Source organism: Mesoplodon mirus (genome assembly GCF_964341445.2).
Source record: "Mesoplodon mirus genome assembly, chromosome: 4".
NCBI classification, from domain to species: domain Eukaryota; kingdom Metazoa; phylum Chordata; class Mammalia; order Artiodactyla; family Ziphiidae; genus Mesoplodon; species Mesoplodon mirus.
Window position 1 is genome coordinate 74,831,337 of NC_138979.1, and position 22,393 is coordinate 74,853,729.

The 22,393-nt window shown below is 36.6% G+C and overlaps 1 protein-coding gene across 3 annotated transcripts in view; it reads right to left on the reverse strand.

Annotated features, from left to right (window-relative positions):
• Window positions 1-22,393, reverse strand: part of LRRC28 (leucine rich repeat containing 28) — a 197,313-nt gene that overhangs the window by 167,543 nt on the left and 7,377 nt on the right. For all 3 annotated transcript variants that reach the window (XM_082617893.1, XM_082617892.1, XM_082617894.1), the window contains exon 3: window positions 9,944-9,984. In XM_082617893.1, the coding sequence (XP_082474019.1) occupies window positions 9,944-9,984 (41 nt within the window). The remainder of the gene's footprint in view (window positions 1-9,943; window positions 9,985-22,393) is intronic.

Sequence of the window (22,393 nt, forward strand, 5' to 3'; positions counted from 1 at the left end):
AAAAGTGCTAAGAATTAGGAAAATGTGACCAATAACCAGGATAAAAAACAGTTAATACAAATGGAACCAGTATGACACAAATGATGGAATTAGCAAATAAGAACTTTAAAACAAAACAACTATAACAACTATATTCGGGTATTCAAAGAAAAATATAAACATTGTGAGAGAAATGTTAACATATAAAGAAGAACCAAATAGAGCTTCTAGAGATCAAATATACAACAAACTAAGTGAAAATGTCACTAGGTTGGATTAACAGCTTATTAGATACTGAAGAAGAAAATACTACCAACCCTGAAGACAGAGAAATAGAATTTGTCCTAACTGAATGAAGTACATTAAAAAAAAAAAAAAAAAAAGGCTGAAAAGAATAGAACTGAACAGTGTGTCAGTGATTATGGGACCATATTAAACTAACAAACATGTAAGAGTCCCAGAAACAGGGACCAGAGATAAGGGTATAGAAATAAATATCTAAAGAAATATGTTTTAAAAATCCAAATTTGATGCAAACTATAAAGACACAAACCCAAGAAGCTCAATGAATGTCAAGGATAAAGAAAAAGAAAACCACAACAAGGTACATCAAAATCAAATCCCTGAAAACCAATAGAGGAATCAGAAATTCTTCAAAGTAGCCCAAGGAAAAAAGACACATTACATACTGAGGAAGAAATATAGGAATGTCAGCAGATGTCTCTTCAGAAAGTATGCAAGCCAGAAGACAATGAACACCGTGAAAATGTTGAAAGAAAAAAAGTAAATGGCAACCAAGAACTCTAATTCCAGAAGGCAAAATATACACATTTCAGAACTATGAAGATGAATGTAAAGCAAAAAACTATACAACTTTTAGAGAAAAAAAGCAGGAGAAAATCTTCAGGGCCTAGGACTAGACAAAGTTCTTAAATTTGACACTAAAAACATGATACATAAAAGCAAAAATTGATAAAGTGGAACTCATCGAAATGTAAAACTTCTGCTCTACAAAAAACATGAAAATAGAAGTTATACAGAGGGAGAAAATATTTGTAAACAACCTATACAACCAAGGACTGTTTTCTAGAATATGTAAAAAACTCTTAAAACTCTTACAACTAAAGAAAAATATCCAAATAGAAAATGAGCAATAGACATGAACAGACATTTCACAGAAGAAAAGATAAAGATCACAAGTACTTGAAAAGATGTTAAATTAACGTTATTAGTCATTAGAGAAATACAAATTAAAACCATAATTAGATAAAACCACACATCTATCTGAATGACAAAAATTAAAAATAATGACAACAAAATAATGCCAGTGAGATGTGGAGAAACTGGAACAATCACACATTGCCGGGGGAGAGTGTAAAATGGTACAGCCAACCTGGGAAATTGTTTGGCAGTTTTTAATGAAACTACAAATTCAGATCAAAAGTGGCAGAGTAAGGACCTCCAAAAATTCTTTTTTGTAAAATCAACAATAATATTGGCAAAAGTTATCAGAAGCTACATGTACAGAACTCCGGAAATTAACCAAAGACTTGCAGTAATGCAGGGAGGGTTTATGTAAGAAAAATGGCAAAAATCTCAGTAAGAAGACTAAGCTGTGAACTTTGGTGTATTTTTACTTGCCCCAGTCCTATACCCTACTCTCCACCTCTGCAGAAGCCTGGAAAATCACTTTGCTTTTCACTTCAATTGCAGTAGCCTGGCTAGTACCTAAAGGGGCAGAACCAAGTTGGAGTTCAATTCCAGAGAACTGTCATTTGACTGTCTCATGGATCTCTGAAAGACCCCACTTGCAAGGCTGTTTTTAATTTGATCTGACTAGAAGCTTGCCCAGCACAAAAACCCTTTCCCCAGTTGAGATAAATTACAGGCAATTGTTTAACTTCACTGGTGCCTGAGGCACTAGATAACAGCTGGAGCAAACAACAGACAACCAAAAACCTTAAATGAAAAAGTTGGGGAAGGAGACTTCCAGAGGAACTTTGAAAAACTCTGACATATTTCTAGAAATCTAGAAGGTCACATGCATGCCCAGAGCTTCACATATGCTCAGGAAAGACCTGAGAAGACCCTAAGCTCTCACCGCTGTTGGACTTGAAGCTCTACATAAGAAGTGAAGTCTAAGGCAAAGGTGTCAAGTGCCCAGCTGAGAGGGCAAAGCATGCCACAATACATATACAGAGACCCTCAGCAAGGACTGGGAGACTTAGCAGATTCAGGTAGGTAAGGAAATCTCTGCTTGATCATTAACTGACCACTAAGGTAACTGAGCACAAGAACAACACAAAGATGTCTCGTCTCATCACTTCTATTCAACATTCTATGTTCTAGCCAGGGCAACTAAGCAAGAAAAAGAAATAAAAGGCATACAGATCAGAAAAGAAGAAATACAACTCTTTATTGGTAGATGACTTGATCTTATATATAGAAAATCCCAAGGAATTCAACAACAAAAAAGAGCTAATGAATGAGATTGGCAAGGTTGGAGGATATAATATCAATATACAAAAATCAACTGTATTTTTATATACTAGGCACTGAACAATTCTAAAGTGAAACTAAGAATATAGTTCTTGGGCTTCCCTGGTGGTGCAGTGGTTGAGAGTCCCTGCCCATGCAGGGGACACGGGTTCGTGCCCTGGTCTGGGAAGATCCCACATGCCGCAGAGCGGCTGGGCCCGTGAGCCATGGCCGTTGATCCTGTGCGTCTGGAGCCTGTGCTCCGCAACAGGAGAGGCCACAACACTGAGAGGCCCGCGTACGGCAAAAAAAAAAAAAAAGAAAGAATATAGTTATATGTACAATAGCATCAAAAAGAATAAATCTAACAGAAAAAATTCAGTATTTTTACACTGAAAAGTGTTCAATGTTCAAATTTTAAAACTGTTGAAGGAAACTGAAGACCTAAATAAATAGAAAGATATCCCACATTCAAGGATTAGAAGACATAATACTGTTAAGATGGCAATAATCCACAAACTGATCTAAAGATTCAGTGTAGTCGTTATCAACAATCACATTTGGCTTTTTTTTTTTTTTTTTTTGCATGAATTGACAAGTGGATCTTAAAATTCACATGGAAATGCAAGGGATTTAGAATAGCTAAAACAATTTTGAAAAATAAGGATAATGTTGGAGGATCCATACTTCTCAATTTCAAAACTTACTACAAAGCTAGAGTAATCAAGTCTGCATGGTACTGGCAAAAAGATAAAACATACAGATCAATGGAACAGAAGTGAAAATCCAGAAACATGCCCATGTGTCTATGGTCAACTGATTTTTAACAAACATGCCAAGACAATTCAATACGGAAAGAGTAGCCTTCTCAATAAATGGTGGTGAGATAACTGGATATCCCATGCAAAAACAGAACATTGACTTCTACATCACATCATATGCAAAAATTAACTCAAAATGGATCAAAGACCTAAATGTAAGAGCTAAAATTATACAACTCAAATAAGAAAAGAGGGGTAAACCTTCATGACATTGGATTAGAAAGTTTCTCAGACATGATAACAAAACACAAGCAACCAAATAAAAATTTATCAAGAAAGTGAAAGATAAACCACAGAATGGAGAAAATATTTGCAAATCATATATATCAGGGGTCCCCAACCCCCAGGCCACAGACCGGTACTAGTCCGTGCCCTATTAGGAACCAGGCCACACAGCAGGAGGTAAGCAACAGGCGAGCAGGAGAAGCTTCATCTGCCGCTCCCCATTGCTTGCATTACCACCTGAACCACCTGCCCCCACCCCATCCGTGGAAAAATTGTCTTCCCCAAAACCAGTCCTTGGTGCCAAAAAGGCTGGGGACTGCTGATATATATGATAAGGGTCTAGTATACCAAATACATAAAACACTCTTAGGTAATAATTTTTAAATGGACAGCAGATTTGAATATATTTCCCCAAAGAAAATATACAAATGGCCAATAAGCACAGGAAAAGACATCATTAGTCATTAGAAAAATACAAATGAAAGCTACAAGATACCAATTCACACCTATTAGGGAGTTACAAGGAATTGGGGGAGGGGAATGACTATTGATGGGTTTCTTTTGGGGCGATGAAAATGTTCTGGATTAGACAGTGATAATGGTTGCTCAACCTTGTTTATATACCAAAACCACTGGACCATACACTTTAAAAGTGTATGATTAAAATTTTATGGTATGTAAATTATATCTCAATTTAAAAAATGAAACATGCAATTTCCATGTGACTCAGCAATTACATTCTTAAGCATTTATCTCAGAGAAATGAAAACTTATTCACACACAAAAAACCATGTATGTGAATGTTCATAGCAGCTAAAATTTCATAATAGCTAAAAACTGGAAACAACCAATATGTCCTTCAATAAGTGAGTGGATGAACAAACTCCATTACATCCATACTGTGAAATATAACCCAACAACATAAAGGAACTATTGGTACATGCAACAACTTAAATAGATCTCAAGGAAATTATGCTGAATGAAAAAAAAAGCCAGTCCTGAAAGGTTATACACTATATGATTTATATAACATAAATTAAAATGACAAAATCATAGAGATGGAGAACAGAGTAGTAGTTGCCAGGGTTTGGGGGACAGGGGGAATGTGATTATAAAAGGGTAGAAAATGATGAAAACTGAATAATATCAATGGATTGTAGCAATGTCAATTTCCTGGTGGTAATCTTATACTGTAGTTATACAAGACATGTACACCGGCAGAACCTAAAAGAGTACACAAGGATGTTTACGTATTATTTCTTATGATTATGTGTGACTACCATTATCTCAAAGTAAAAAGTTTAATTTTTAAAAAAGGAGAAATAAAGACTTTTTTCAGGCAAACCAAATCAGAGAGAATATAGGAATTAATATAAAAGACATTTTTTCTCATTTTTAAATTTCTTTAATTAACAATTTAAATTCAAAATTATAATAGTGTATTTTGTCAGTTATCAATTTTGTCTCTCAGCTCCAAATCTACCTGCTATGCCATATTGGAGCTGGACCCTGTCAAAATTTCTCCTTTGCCAACTGATCTAATGTTAGGCCTAATGTTATCAAAAGAGGGTACTGGAGTGACTGCAAGATGAGAGCAGCAGGAAGGCATTTCCCCTCTGGGTCCAGTCCCCTTTCAATTTTTTATTCAGCACACAGCCAAGGCCCAGTAGCCCTCTTGGACAACCTTAAACCACATTCTCAAAGTGACCATGAAGTCACTTTTGTGGCATCTCAGGCTATTATCCTCAGGCCACACTCTCCCCATCCAACAATGCACTTCTATAAAGAACTTCAGTTGGCCTCAAGCAACTGTCTTCCCACACTGTGGCTACTTCTACGTTAGCTCTGCCATGCTCTCAGGCAATTGCCTCCTCCCCACCAGTCAGACTGCTTCTAATAGATCAGCTCTACATTACCAACACCGTCCTGCAACAGTGAGCTCATATTACAGATCTGCTCTGGCCTAACCAGATGGCAAGGTTCTTCACCACCAGAGCACTGTATATTTTGTAGCAGCCACATCTTCTTTGAAGAAGTCTAATCTCAGCCTAGGTTAGGGGCTCTCCTAAGTCTTTAGTTCCTTCATTGTCTACTTTCTCTTGGTCCAGATCTACTTTTTTGTACTTACTAATTAATTATGAATACCATGGAGTCCTCTTTTACCTCTTTTAGTAGTTAATAACATTTTACTAGTTAACAATTCTTTATATTAATTCTCTCTGCTTAAATTAGGGGTATGGTTTCTATCTCCTAACTGGACCCTGATTGATATATACATGGTTTATACATACATAGATCTATCTCTCTCACAACACTCACACACATGTAAAACACAGGACAGTAGCACAAAGGATAGAAGCGATGAACTGAAAGTATTGATCTAAGGTTCTTATATTAAATGTGAAGTAGTATATTATGTGAAGGTAGATCATAATAGGTTAAAGAAACATAATATAAACCTTTCAACATTGAAATGAAGTAGAGTTAATAAATCAATAATGGTAGTAAAATTTAATCCTAAATAACACAAAAATAATTTAAAAGAAGAAAAGTAAAGAGGGAAAAAATAACAAAGAACAACTGGGACAAACAGAAGACAAATTGTTAAGTTGGTGAACTTAAATTCAATCATATCAGTAATCATATTAAACATAAACAGTCTAAACACTCCAGTTAAATGAGCCAGATTGTTAGACTGGTCAAAATCAAAGAACCAACTAATGTTGACCTCAAGAAACCCACTTGAGTTATAAAGGCAGAAACAGATTAAAATAAAAGAATGCAAGTTCTAATTCCAGTACAGCAGAATAAACTCCTACTGGACCAATCCTCTAGCAACTAAAACACTGAACAACACACACAGACAAAATGAACCTAAGGCACTGCAAGAGTAAACAAAAAAGCCAATTCTGAAGGAGAGTCAAAACTTACAAGAGAGAATGGCACTGGGTGAGTCTGAGTTTCATTTAAAAAAAAAAAAAAAGCATTTAGTCTAAGGAAGATACAGTTATCACAAAAAATGGCTAAAATTCCAATAGAAAACTGTAGTCTTGCTAGCCTAAAGGAGGATAGAGTTCAGGGCAACCGTGGCCCCTGACAAATAAAGGGAGAATACCAGAAAAAAAAAAAAAAAAAAAAAGCCAGGGAGGGAAACCCCAAATCCTATGTATAAACTTTGCCTAAATCAGTGGCTGACTGCAAAACCATTTACATGTGGAAGAACTACAACTAAAGATAAAAGAACCAGACTGAGATTTCAGCTGCCTTCCAAGAGGCTGTTTACTGCTTGAGTCAAACCAGGTAAGTTAATCACTGAAATATTGGGTTGGCCGGAAAGTTCGTTCAGGTTTTTCCATAAGATGTTATGGAAAAACCCAAACAAACTTTCCGGCCAGCCCAATAAAAACATCAACACTCTTTGATGAAACATAACAGATTCCAGTCTCCAAAACATACGTCCTCATTTGTTAGAATATAATCTAAAACTACTCAGTATATGAAAACCCAGAAAAATGTCAACAACAACAATGGATAGCAACCTCAAGAAAAGACAGCAACCTCAGGAGACAGTCAAATACTTTTAAAGGGCTCAAAGAAATAAAAACCGTCAAGTTAGAATTCAACAGCCATTGTATAGATAATTCAGTGTGGAGTCTTATGGTGCAATCTTCTTCATCTTCATGATTGTTTCACCTTTTTGCCTGAAGCCCCCAAGAATTTTTCCTTTAGCTTTAAAGTCTGAAAAAACCTTTGAAAAAATTTCACACCCATTACTAACAAAAAAATCTTGAGAAAATAGGAATTAATAGTGTGGTAAGTAGCCCCTAGGATGGTCCCCAATGATCTCTGCTACCTGGCATTCAGGACCTTGGGTAATAGCCTCCCCTTGAGTGTTCATTAGATCTAGTGGCTCCCTTCTAAAGGACAGATATAGTAACAGTGACAGGATGCCACTTCCACGATTAGGTCAGAAAGAGACTATGGCTCCTGTCTTGTATACCCTCTCTTGCTCTTCTGCTTGCTCACTCTGATGGAAATCAGCTGCCATGTTGTGAGCAACATAACAGAGGATAAGTGTCAAGGAACTAAAGGAGTTCTCTGGCCAACAGCCAGCTAGGAACTGAGGCCCTCAGTCCAACGAACTGCAAGAAATTGGTTGAATCCTGCCAAACAACCACATGAGTGAACACAGAAGAGGATCTTTCTTCAGTTGAGCTTTCAGGTAAGTCAGCAGCCCTGGGCAACAATCTTGATTAGAGACTTGAAAGAGACACTGAAGCAAAGGCACCCAGCTAAGCCAAGCCCAGACTCTGGACCTTCAGAAAATATCAGAGAATAAGTGTTTATTCTTTTAAGCACCGCTACATTTTAAGCAAGTACATTTTGGGTAATCTGTTAAGCAGCAATAGATTACTAACATAGATGGATATTTACTGAACACAAAAGAATTGTGTTAACTGTAAAGCCAGCATCTTTCTTAGTGGGGAAAACCTGGAGGTATTCCCACTAAGGTCAGAAAGATGACAAGGATGCCCACTACCTCAAGTACAATTTCACACTGCTCTGGAGAGGGAGTAGCCAATGCAATCAGAATAGAGAAGATAATTAAAGATTTTGAAAAGAAGAAATAACACTGTCTGTATTTTCAGACATGAGAATATACCTGGAAAACTCTGGAGAATCAATGATAAAACTAACTCAAACAATAAAAGATTTCAGGAAGGAGCAAGATATAAAGTTAACATGCAAAAACCCATAGTGCTCCTATATACAAAAAATAGCCAGTTAGAAGATATACCAGATAAGAAAAATCATTTACACAGCAAAAAAATTAAATATTTAGGAACAAACTATTAGAAATGTTCAAAATCTATATGAAGAAAAATATAAAGCACCTATTAAGGACAGAAAAGTAGGCCTAAAAAAATGTTAAGTCATCCTTGTTCTTGGAAATACACACTGAAGTATTTAAGGGTAAAGAACCATGATGTATGTAACTTTTTCTCAAAAGCTTCAGAAAAAAAAATACACATATAATATGTATAAAGAGAATGAGAGCAAAAACTTGATAAAGCAAACGGGGTAGAACATCGCCAAAGATGTTTAAACTGAACCTAATCCAGAGGAAACAATCAGACAAATCCAGATATCTACTTCAAAAAGATATTTTTGGGGGAAAATTGGGATAATTTAAATACGAACTATATATTAGATGATATTATTGAATTAATATTACTTTTCTTAGGCCTAAAAACAATACAATTATGTGCAAAAATGTCTTTATTCTTAGGAGATACATACTAATGTATTTAGGGGTAAAGTATCATAATGTGTGTGAGAGAGGGAGAGAAGGAAGGCGAAGGGAGAGACTGAGAGTAAAGAGAGGGTAGGAAAGGCAAAGAGAGAAAGGAAATGTGGCAAAATGTTAACTGGTTAAATTTAGGTGAAGACTGAACAGTTGATCCTTGAACAACACGGGTCTGAACTACACAAGTCCATTTATACTGATTTTTTTTTTTCAACAAGTACCTACTACAGTTCTACACCATCTGAGGTTGGGTGAGTCCACAGATGTGGAACTGTGGATATGGAGGGCCGACTACAAAGTTATACTTGGATTTTCAACTATGAGGGAGTGGTACCTCTAACCCCCATGTTGTTCAAGGATCAATTGTATGGATGCTCATTGTACAATGCTTTCAACTTTTTTGTTGGTTTGAAATTTTTTTAAATAAAAGGATGGATAAAAAAAGAAAACGACAGAGACTCCCGGCTTATAGATGAAGGTAAAGTTAGCTTTCCCTACTTTACCTCCTGAAAATCATGCCAAATAATAAAAGGAACATGGAAAGGTGATGCAAATTCCTCCTTCAACAGAATTAGACAGGTAGAAAGAAAGGGAAATACAAGATATTGAAATTTCTTATCTTCCTTAGTGAATAGATACTTGAAGATGATGTACTAAAAAACAAAGGTGTAAACATTATTTAGTATTATGGACGTAAATCATCAACAGAACTAAAACAAATGTAGGATGTAAGGAAGGGGGCTTTTACTCTATATTTTAAATATTTTATACCATCAGACTGTTTATATCAGTATCACATGTAGTAGTAGTAACAATAATAATAATAAATATTCCCAATTACATGGACTATCCAGAAGGATTCTGTGACAAAGATGCTGCACCCAGAAAAAATGTATCTTTCATCACCTTCACTACCCTGAAGTAAGATAGTTAAAACACAAATTTAAATAGTAAAATACTTTAAAATACTATTGGGTTTAGCAGAACCACAGGTCTACCTACATGAGCACCATGATCATAATACCAAAAAATAATAAATTAATATATTAAAATTGTATTTCCCATTATTTCAAATAACTTAAAATTATGTTCATTCTTGTCTTTTTTAAAAAATTTGAATAAGCAGACTCACAGTTCCACAAGGTTTGGAAGCTTCTGAGCAAGGTTTTCTGGCTGAAAATTAAAAACTCAGAATTAAATTTTATTTTTGAAAAATGTATAAACATTTCTAAGTAGCTTAAACACAACGTACTACCTTTTGAAGGGCTGTAAATTTTCAGAAAATGTGAAAATAATAAATCAGCAGGTCTGGGTTTATACTTCCATAGACCATACTACAATTTAAATTTATACATTTGAACAGAAACCAGATCTCATACTCCACAATCATGGAAGAAATGAAAATGTTTTTAACAGACACAGACAGAGGGAATAACACTATGTGACGTCGGAGCCAGAGACTGGAGTGATGCAGCTGCAAAGTCAAGGAACACCGCTGGCAACCTCCAGAAGCTCGGAGAAAGGAACAGATTCTTCCTCAGAGCCACTAGAAGAAACCAACCCAGCCAACACCTTGATTTTGAACTTCTGCCCTCCAGAACTGTGAGACAATCAATTTCTGTTATTTTAAGTCACATAGCCTGTGTAATTTGTTATAGCAGCCCTAAGAAAATAACACCTATCCCCCGCCAAACCAAAATCCCAAATTGCTCCTCAGAAGGAAGAAACTAAAATCCCAGGGGGCCGACATGAAGACCTAACTAAACTCAGGATAAAAAGAGTAAGCTGGAGCTCAGGTGGTCTAAGGGAGTGTCACATCTGGCCCAAGTTCTAAGGTCGGAGTAGGAGCGTGATGTGGCAGGGATAGGAAACTGGCCATTGGGAGGAGAGGAAGGGAGATGGGTCTAGGTCTCTTATACAGAGTCATAGCTCTGGAAGGACTGGCTATTCCATGAAAAGAATCCTAGAAAAATTCCACTCGTAGACTGAAAGCAGACTTCTCTCTGCTGGAGGCCCTGGGTAGAAGGAAAAGCCTCCTGTAAGTAACAGAAAGTCAGCCTGCATCTCTCACACATGCACATGCACACAGATACACATAAACACAAAAACAGGAGTTGTTAAAGCTAAAGGAGCACACTGAGTCAGGAGTAATTTTTTTTTTATTCTACATTAAAACATACTGTAGAGTTAAGCTAAATATCAGTAATAAAGAATCAGGAATGACTTTTTAAAAGAAATTATGTCTAACATGAGGCTTGAAAGACAAATATAAATTATCAGAGGTTGCCATGGAGCGGGGAGGAGGAAAGTTCTGGTTAGCTTTGTAGGCACATGAAGCAACATATGAAAAGACAAAAAGAGAGAGAGGTATGTTTGGGAAATCAAAAATATAATTTTTTCCACTGTAACTCCCCAACAGTACTCATGACAAAATCTTATATTTTCAAACACCTGTTATAAAAACAATTGTGTCAACAGAAAAACAAAAGTTTGGGGGACTATAAAGTTTTAGATTTGTAACAAATAATTTTTCTGACAGAAACTTATAAACAGTGATTATCATGAGGAAAAGGACCAGTGTTGCTATTCTCCATCTACTTTTTTATCATCTGAATCTTTAACAATGAGCATGTATGTCTTTTAAATTAAAAAAATTTAAATTTAAATTTAAAATGTAGTATTTAAATTGCTACATAATTGAGTAACCAATCATATGATATACAATTTAGGTTCTAAACACTCAATAAGAGAAATGCCATTGGTTTGGTATTTCTGGGCCATCGGGTATGAAGGTATATGATTTTGCAGAGAGTACCAAGGAACAGATCACTAAGGCCTTATATTTTATATTGAGGAAAAACTATTTTTAAAAATCTTGAACACAATGGAAATCCACTAGTTTATTTTAATCAAGGAAATAAAACTATTAATTTCATATAGGTATATTGATGTATTTAACTACTTAGCAACAGTATCCCAAGCTACTTACATATATAATATCCTCGCCCTTTTACAATAACCAAATAGCACTGAATATGAATACTGTTTATGAAGTCAATGAAACATTTATTGAGTTCCCACTTTTGATAAAACCACATTTTGTTTTCAAATGCTGAATGCTGTGATCCCCTTTCCCCCATGTTTTGACATCAATATCTGCAATGAGGTCCTTCACGAATGGTCTTTCCTTGAATGTTGCTCTTGGATCTGTCCAAGTCCCCAAAATGTTTCTTCTAGTACTGGTGTCTCGCCTAGTAAGAGGAATATACACTTCCACTTATGGGCATACCTACAAAGCATTCCAGGCAAACTAAAGCACTCTGTGGGTGGTGGAGGGGAGGTAAGAGGCTTAATAGTCGTTCCTCTAAACAGGAAAGGCTTGTCCAGAAAAGAAGTGGTATTAGACCCTGATCTAGTTTGATCTGCTACAATATCAGTATCATATCTGGCTAACTAAAGGACCCATGGTCATTCTTTCCAGATGCCTACTTGTCTCCATCAGACAGTATCACAATTTTTCCGTGACAAACTAGTTACCTCTTTGAGCTATTTAGCTACACACACAATTAAGCACTGAATAATGTTCCTGCTGCCATTAGTGCATCACTATGTCTTTATTAGTAAGTACCCTGTGTTTTAATTTAAAAATAAGCACACCAACCTTGAGAAAATTGTAGTTCATTAGAATACTGGGTTTTAAAAAACCCCAAGAGCCTGGTAAATAATCAGCCTGCTGCAAAGGCTGTGGCTGACACCTACTGGTGTTCTATAATACATTCTCTGCTTTCTAGTGGCACATTTTAGCAATGTAACTGAATAATATAAGAGAAATATTACACATTTTAATTTTTCTATTTCCATAGTTTATGAAAAGTGGGTAACAGACTGGACAACTATATGTTAGCATCAACATTTTTGTTACTCTGTGGGTAACTAAGCTCTAATGCTGGATTACAGATGCCACACAAACTAGTTTACCTTGATCTATAGGATTTAGCCTATTACGTTTTAAAATGTTTTTAAATTTTAAAATCCTGATAGACAAAAGTAATAACCTTAGGGCTTCCCTGGTGGTGCAGTGGTTGAGAGTCCGCCTGCCAATGCAGGGGACACGGGTTCGTGCCCCGGTCCGGGAAGATCCCACGTGCCGCGGAGCAGCTGGGCCTGTGAGCCATGGCCTCTGAGCCTACACGTTCGGAGCCTGTGCTCCGCAATGGGAGAGGCCACAACAGTGAGAGGCCCGCGTACCGCACAAAAAAAAAAAAAAAAAAAAAAAAAAGTAATAACCTTAAAGTCCCTTGCAAAACTGTTATTACTAATATTTCCTTCTTTTTCACAATTTTGACATACAAAAGTTTTAATAAACAACATGTACCCAAATTCCTTGAGTATGAACACTTCCTACTAAACTACTTAAAAATTGTTTTATAAATTAAGCCAAAATTCTCTTCATTAAATCTCATACTATCACTTAACTGAACAATTTTTTCTTTACAAATAATGTAAAGGTAAACTTCAGCAAGCACAGTTAGTATAAAATTTACCTCAAATTTTGAATCAATGACGCTTTACCATGTCCTTTTACGGAAAACTTTCAACCCCCATAAATGGGAATGTTTTAAAATTGTGTATCTTGGAACAAATATTTCAAATATGTTGCAAACACATGTTCAACCCTGTTCTCTTGTAGTGACTGTGCACTACTTACTTTCTTTTCTTCTCCTTCTGGGCAGCTGGTAGGATTACACTTCTCTCTTCAAGCTCGACGTGGCTAAGTGACTTGCTTCAGTCAACGGAATTATGTCAAAGTAGAGGCCTTAGAGAGCTTGAGAATGAAAGGTCCACAGTGACCTTTATCAGCTTCCATCCCTGAGTAAAGATACCATGAACCAAAGTCCCCAAGAGATCTGAGAGAGTAGTGCAGCATGAATGAGAAATCAGTGTGCTGTTACAAACCACTAGGACTCAGGGTTCTGCAAAACCTGCTCCATCCAGCCTCTAACAACACATTTCAAAGAAGTCATGAATTAAGTGCATAATTTTTTCAGCAGTTCTAAAAAGTAGAATAAAGTCAGACTTCTACCTCACACCATATAAAAAAGTTAACTAAAAATTAACTAAAAACGGATCAATGACTTATATCTAAGAGCTAAAACCATAAAACTCATAGAAGAAAACATGGGTAAATCTTCACGATCATGGATTTGGCAATGGATTCACAGATATGAAACCAAAAGCAGGAGCAACAATAGAAAAAATGGATAAACTGGAATTCATCAAAATTTAAAATTTTTGTGCATAAAAGGACATTTCAAGAAAGTGAAAAGGCAACATATAGGAGAAAATATCTGCAAATCATATATCCAATAGGGGTCTAGCATTCAGAATATATAAAGAACACAAAAAACAAACAACCCAAGTGAAAACAGGCAAAGGATTTGAAAAGACATTCTTTAAAGAAGATATGCAAATGGTCAAAAAGCACATGAAAAGACACCCAAATTCATTAGCATTAGGGAAATGCAAATCAAAACCACGATGAGGTACCACTTCAAAACCACTAGGATAGCCATAATTGGTTAAAAATATAAAATAACAACTATTGACAAGGATGTGGAGAAATTGGAACCCTTGTACATTGCTGGCAGTGATGTAAAGTGGTTCAGCCACCGTGGAAAACAGTTTGGCTGTTCCTCAAAAAGTTAAACATAGAATTGCCATAAGACTCCATAATTCCACTCCTATATATATACCCCAAATAATTAAAAACAGGTACTTAAACATGTACATGTACACCCATGCTCATAGCAGCACTGTTCATAATAACCATATGAACAGGTGGGAACAAGGTGGGAACAGCCCAAATGTCCATCGGTGGATTAACAGATAAACAAATTATAGTATACTCATACAGTGGAATCTAATTAAGTCATAAGAAGGAATGAAGGAATGATACATGCTACCACTTGGATGAACCTTGAGAACATTTTACTAAGTGAAAAGAAACCCTACACAAAAGGTGACATATTGAATGATCCCATTTATATGAAATATCCAAAATAGATAAATCCAGAGAGATAGAACACAGATTGCTGGTTGCAGGGCTGGGGTGTGGAGGGGAGTGGGGAGTAACTGCTTAATGGATAAGGGGTTTTCCTTTGGAGTCATGGATATGTTTGGAGCTAGAAAGAGGTGGTGGTTGTGCAACACTGTGAATATACTAAATGTCACTTAATTTTGCACTTTAAAATGGTTAATTTTACATTATGTCAATTTCACCTCAATAAATTATTTTTAATTTTAATAAAGTTAATAAAGTTTTGGTACTGAAGGCAAAAAGTACTTCATTCAAAATCCACCACAACATACTCAACAAGCTTTCTAGTTGGATTAATAATTTGGTGTCACTGCTTCTGGGCAAGCATACAGCAAGGGTTAAATACCATGTGGCTATATGAGAACAACTAAGGTAAACCTCTTTTACTACCAGGAATATTATTTCATTCCTCCTCCAGTATTTCTCCCTCTTTTATATATGCTATAGAGCAGGATCTCTCAGCAGGAAAGTCAGAAGCTCTGGCAGGCTAAGGGGAACAGAGAGAAATGAGCAGCACCACCTTTCCTTGTCCACAATAGCAGAAAGGCCCTCCACAGTCCTACTCACCATTTGCTCCCCAATGTCCCTTACCATTTACCCTCTTATCTCTTGGCTCACTTCCCATTAACTACTCATTTTCCTCTTTTAAAATTTCTCTCCAAATAAACATTAAGCAGACCAAAAAAGCATAAGCCTGTCTTAAACACTTGTCATATTTCCTTGGTGTTTCCAGGAGATAGAAAAACACAGCAGATTCTCAATATCCGCATCTACCATCATCAAAATCTCTGACGGTTAAATTCCTTTCTTCTGAAACGAGTGACACAAAGGAATGTTATTAACTATGGTTTTCATTTGAATTGTCCTAGAAAGCCTGACGCACATTTTGGGAGGAGAGGGATGAGGGGAGGTGCTAGGGAGAGGGAGAAGGGGCAATAAGAAATGTGCTTAAGAGCATTAACAGCTCACTAACCCCTCCTAACAAGAGCTGTGCAATCACTGTTAGGTCAAGGACCACTAGAAGTTACCACTGACATCCTGTTTCCCAGCAAAAATGTAATGACTACACTGGGCAAATAATAAGTAATCTAGTCATAAGCAATACAAAAAGATAATCCCAAACATATGTCACTGTTTTATGGGAAAATGCAAATTTTGATTATTTGGATATGAAAGCATAGCATCTTTAGGGTTTTTTGTTTATTTTCATGGTTCTAAAAGAAAAACAATGAAAAACCATGGCAAATACCCAAATTTCTTGGAATGCATCCATCAAAATAATCACAGATATTTTATGTCCCAAGTTCATTAAAACAAAAATTTCATTGGAAATTCATTGAATACAAGCATTACAAATATAAAAATAAAGCCATTTCAAAAGGGAAGGAAAGGGGGGGAAACTGAGGAAAGGAAAATTTTTCAAAATGTGGACAAGTTCTTTTGTTTCTAAAGTTGTCTTTGAGGTGTCTAAAAAGAACTCTGGGAAAGTTTTTCTTTGCAATTCTGTAGCATTAACACACTGGCAGTTTGACTTTCAGGATAAAAATGAGTTGCTACTACCAATTTTAAGGTATTCTTTTTTTTTTTCAGCCACGCACACCACTGGTCCGACAGAATTTCTACAATGATGGAAATATTCTCTAGCTACATGACCAATATAGTGGCCACTAGCCACATGTGGCCATTAAGCACTTAAAATGTAGTTATTGTGACTATGGAATTGAATTTTCAGTATTATTTTGTTATATCAATAATTTAAACATTAGTACCACACATAACTAGTAGCTATCATGTTAGTGCAAAATTTATATTACACTCACTACCAATTTTTCACTTAAAATCAGCTCTTTTAGATATAAAACATAAAAGAACTACTTAACTGCATGAATGATAAAATTTTTAGATTATTTTTCTTCGAAATGATGAAATATTTGTGTGACATTTACAGAGGCTAAAATTATCACCTTAAAAAATATAAATAAATAAATGTTAAGTATCTGCAAAACTGCAAGTGTTTCATTGCCAAAAATGTAAAACAAACTTCAAGACATATTTTTTACTTAGCAAAAACTCTTACGGAAAAGACGCTCAAAATTAAAAAGACTGTACATCTGATACATTTACAAAACTGAAAAATGTACAGTTGGTCCTCTGTGTGTGCAGGTTCCACATCCTCTGATTCAACTAACCACAGATCAAAAATATTCAGGGGAAAAAAATTCCAGAAAGTTCCAAAAAGCAAAACTTGAATTTGCTACACCAGCAGCTATTACATAACATTTACATTGTATTCACAACTACTGATATAGCATTTACATTGTATTAGGTATTATAAGCAATCTAGAGGTGATTTTAAAGTATATAGGAGGATATGCATAGGTTATATGCAAATACCAAGACATTTTATGTAAGGGACTTGAGCATCCTCTGATTTTGGTATCGGAGGGGGTACTGGAACCAATCCCCCGCAGATACCAAGGGATGACTGTATCCGAATATTTTTCAAAAGAAAACAAACATTAGAAATTACTTAAATTCTTTGTAAAGTATTGGGACTTCCCTGGTGGTCCAGTGGTTAAGAATCCGCCTTCCAATGCAGAGGACGTGGGTTCGATCCCTGGTAGGGGAACTAAGATCCCACATGCCACAAGGCAACTAAGCCCGCATCCCGCAACTACTGAGCCCACGCGCTCTAGAGCCCGCACGCCACAACTACAGAGCTAGCGTGCCCCAACTACTGAGCCCGTGCACTCTGGAGCCTACACGCCACAACTAGAGAGAAGCCCACACACCGCAACTAGAGAAGCCTGTACACCGCAATGAAAAGATCCCGCATGCCACAATGAAGATCCCGGGTGCCACAACTAAGACCCAACATAGCCAAATAAATAAACATTTTTAAAATTTTTTCTGTGAAGTGTTAATATTAAAAATATCTGTTTAAAAAGGAAAGGTATATAGATATCATAAACAAGGGTTGAAGATTAGATCATCATTTGCCCCTACCTACTTTCTATTTTTTATTTTTTAAAAAACCTATTTAATATGCATTCAGTAAGTATGATTTTATAAATGGAATTTTCAAAGCAACAAAAATAGACACAAAAAAAGAATACTAAACACTTTTTCCATAGGGCCAGATCAACCATTTAAAAATATACCTACCCTTTATAATTCTATATGCTTAAAACATAATTGTTTGTTTTAGGAGGGAACAGTGTTCCAAGCTCAATGTATGATATTTTAAGCACCTTACATACATTTTATCTATTTATCTATCTATCTAGAGAGGGAGAGGGAGAGACAGAGACTGATTCGATGGGGCTAACATTTAAAAATTGGTATCTCAGTGCACAGGTACCTCATTTTTAGTACAGTGAATGCTTGAAAATGAATTTAAACTGGTGGAAACATATACAAAGTAATGGCTTCTGAGTCTTCTGCTTGTACACAGAATCCCTCAAGTGGACAAGGATATGGTCTAGTGTTAGATAAAGATCTGTATCCCTGCCCCCTCCTTCTTAAACCCTCCCTCCCAATTCCCCAGGCAAAAACTACAAATCACGAAGAGTGGGTTAAATCATGTTCCCCATATTTCTTTAAGAAAGTATAGAATGATGCATGTTGTAGAAGTATTTCTATCAAAACAGCTAGACTCACAGTAAAACTCACAGGTAAACTTCAAAGAGGTAACTAGGAAAACTCACCTAACATGGAACACCTCATTGCTCCACAGTGGCTAAATGTGGTTAAATTTTAACTACATGGTGCTAGGCTAGAAACAGGTCATCAATAAATACCTGCAGAATTAAAAAAGCAAGACTGACTGGACTACAAGTTAGAAGACCTGCTTTTTGCTCTAACTGGCCATAAAAATGACTTTAGACCCATCTATTAACCTCTTCTAAGCTTACTTACCTCAAGAAAGAAAAACTGCCTAAATCATCTATAAAGTTCCATACAGCTTTGAAACTCTATGATTCAACAGAATAAATTATAGGTCAGACATTCATTTTCCAAGCTATTTCAAATAGTTTGTTAAGTATTTGACAAGGAGATACTGTCAAACAACCAGTAACAATGAGGAAAAGTTACTTAAATCTGAAAATTCAGTAGGAAAAACAGCTTTGATTTATAACAAACCCCACAGTTTTCAGGCACAGGTATATTACTGAGACGGGGTACATTTGTAATGAATGTTTTGCAGAACTATAAGCATTAAAACATAAACAGAGCATCAGAATGCTTTACCATTTGACATAAGTCGTTTCCACACATTCAATTTAAGAAATAACTAAGATGTTTTTATACAGAGCTAACTCAAGAACAGAGTATTCACAGTGATTATGGAGGCCCTACACCCTAGCAGCAGTGGAAGCTGCAGGGGTCCGACAGATTAGGGAAAAACAAAAAGCCCTTGTGCTGGAATTCAAAATGCACCAATCAAACAGAAACAAAACCATTCCCTCTCCCTACTTCTTCTGGCACACTTGATTGCATGGTGCTCTTTTTTTTTTTTTACCATCTCTTTAACTTATTGTTTTTCCCTTCAGGGTGTTCTGATGTTCATTTGATCCAGATCCTACACCTACCAAATTCAAAGTGGGCAGAGCGTGTAGCTGTGTGACTTCTCAGTCATCAACCCCTTTCACCCTCAACCCAGCCACCAGTTGCAAGGAGCATAAACGCAGGCATCACCATCATTGTAAATCAAAACGTTTAGACTCACTGATGAATAAAATTTGTGAGCTGGATAAGATCTTAGTGGCACTAAATTCCAACAATCTTATTTTGATTTTTAATTATAAAAATCATATACTGAAAAGAATATAAACCAAACTTAGTAGTAGGAACTTTCCCTTTTACAATAAACACTTAAATGTAAGGCTCTGTTTATTCCAGCTCCCATCCCCCTTCTTGTGCCCTCCCCTCTTCCACAGCTATAATCACTATTGTTTGATGTATTCTTTTTTTATGCCTTAGTTTATTTGTCTATAAAGTAGGAATAATAGTGCCTACCTCATAGGACTGTCTTGCAGATTAATTAGATCAATACATATAAATCACTTAAAACAGTGCTTGGCACTTAGTAAAGACTCAAACGATGGTAGCTGCTACCAGATTTCAACCAACCCCATATTGATGAACACTTAGGTTTTCACAATTTTTCATCATATACAGTGTTGTGATGAGTACCCTTGTCCACTTGACTATTTTTTCTGTTGGGTAAATTCCTGCAAGTGAAAATGCTGGTTCAAACATATGCACATGTAAAATTCTGCTAGATATGGTCTAACCACCCACCAAAAGTAATGAGTCAATTTCCATTCCTTCCAATAGTGTATGAGAGCATCTTCTCCCCATTGTCTTCAACATAAGGGCACTGATAATCTTCAACACCAGGTATTAAATCTTTTCTAATTACTAGGTAAGGATGATCAATGTTTTATCACTTCTGTTGAAAGTTAAACATTTTTTTGTTTTGACTATCTGTATTCTTTTATGATTTGCCTGTTTATATTTGACGGGGGGAAGGTCAGGAAAATTTTCTCCTGGGTCAATAGGAAAGAAATAACATCCTCATCCCCACCTCATCCCCCCACCCCAATTCAGGATTGTGATGGACATACCTCTTCTTCCCTTGAATCTCAGAAGGATATCATTTTTAAGTTCTCTCCTGTTACATAGATTAACTGCTTAATCAGGATCCATCTACTCTTATTGCTCTTAGCCATAAGCCAAACTCCCTTCTTTCACTAAAATTTAGATGCCTCTTTCTTATCCATTCATATTTATAAATAAAATTGTCAACAGGTGAGATGAGAGCTCCATCAGTATTTGGGGAGGTCACTCTTCCACATCCCCAGGAAGGCCTGCTGCCTACTACACTCATTAAGAGAAGCTGGCAGATCCATTAAGTGATTTTGCTTCCAAGTTGAGTTTTTTTCTTTTCCCCTCCAAGTCGCTTATGGCCTTTTATTTTATAAATGAAGGAACTGAGATCCAAAGAGGTTAAGCACATAGGATCTTGGTCTATTACTTCCTAGTACTAAGTTGTGCTACCAAACAAGGAAACACTCTCTTGCTGGAGCTGCAGAACTCAAATGCTTCCACTGCTAATTCCTGCTTCCATGTTTCATTCCTTCTTTAACTCTTACAAAGACCCCAGCTACTTGCAGGGAGGGGGTGTGGGGATTAGGGTGCAAGGGGACAAGGTAGGCTCTACCTCAGCCCCCTCCAGCCTGCACACTCATATCCTGTCATCATCTGAAATTTCTCCATGACTGATGTCTCTCTCCACAACTGATGTCTCTCTCCATAACTACAATATCCCATCCTCCCAGATGGCTTACTCAATCATGCCCAGTAGAGTAAGTCTTCAACATCAATGGATCCTTTGGACCCTCTCCATTTTCCCTATTCACTCACTCCTTTCTTTCTTTGCCTCCAATCCACCTCAGACTCCACGTCCCATCATTTTAATCACTCTTGCCAAAATCCTAAACCTCCTTAGTCCCTCTATACCTGGCAGAAACCTAAGCCTGCATAAATGCAACATCCCAACTTCTTCATACCTCAGACATCTGAGAACTGCAGGAGAAAACTCCCTAAACAAGCAGATGGTTCCACCATACGCCTAGCCATCAACTGCTTGCTGAACAATTCTACCACCAGTGATTCTACTACCTTTCTCTAACCAAACTGCTGTGACTCTTCGCAACAATAATTTCAAACCTGCACTCTCCACAAATCTTCACTCCCTAAGCAGCTGGCCTTGCCTGGTAGTCACCAGACAAGAACTCTCTCCCCCACAATCTGAATCTTCCTTTGCACCTATCCTTCCTTCCTCTTGTTAAAGGCGGAAGGGATACTATTTCTAAAGTCCTTCCCTCCAATTGTGCTCTGGAGCCCATCCTTTCCTACCTTCTTAGGAATCTTGAACTTTTAATTGTTCCTTATTTCTGAATCTTCAACTCCTCTCTAATGGAGATTTCCCATCAGCATTTATACAAGCTCAACTCTTTCCTCTTAGAAAAGAGAAGAGGGGTGAAGAGGAAAGAAAAAAGGAGAAAGAAGAAAAAATTCTCCTTTTTTGTCAAGACCCCTCCAGCTATGACCGCTTTTCCACATCAAAACCAAACCTGAAGACCCATCTACCTTGTTATCTAATTTTTCATCTCCTTCTCACCAATTCATCCCTCAAACTTGCATTCTACTCTCCAGAGCTTCTAACATAATCACCATCATAGTCACCATCACTTTGTCACTAAAGTCTTTGGACAAATATTGATCCTAATCTTCTGCCACTGAATCTCAGATCATATTTTTTTCTTCAGCTTGGGATGTCAAGAAACAAAAATTCCATGAGAGTAAGAATTTGTTCCGTGATGTATCTATGTCAGTGCCTTGTAGAGTACTGGATACACAGAAAGTACTCAATAAATACATGCTGAATGAATGAATGATAGCTTTCCTCCCAGGCTC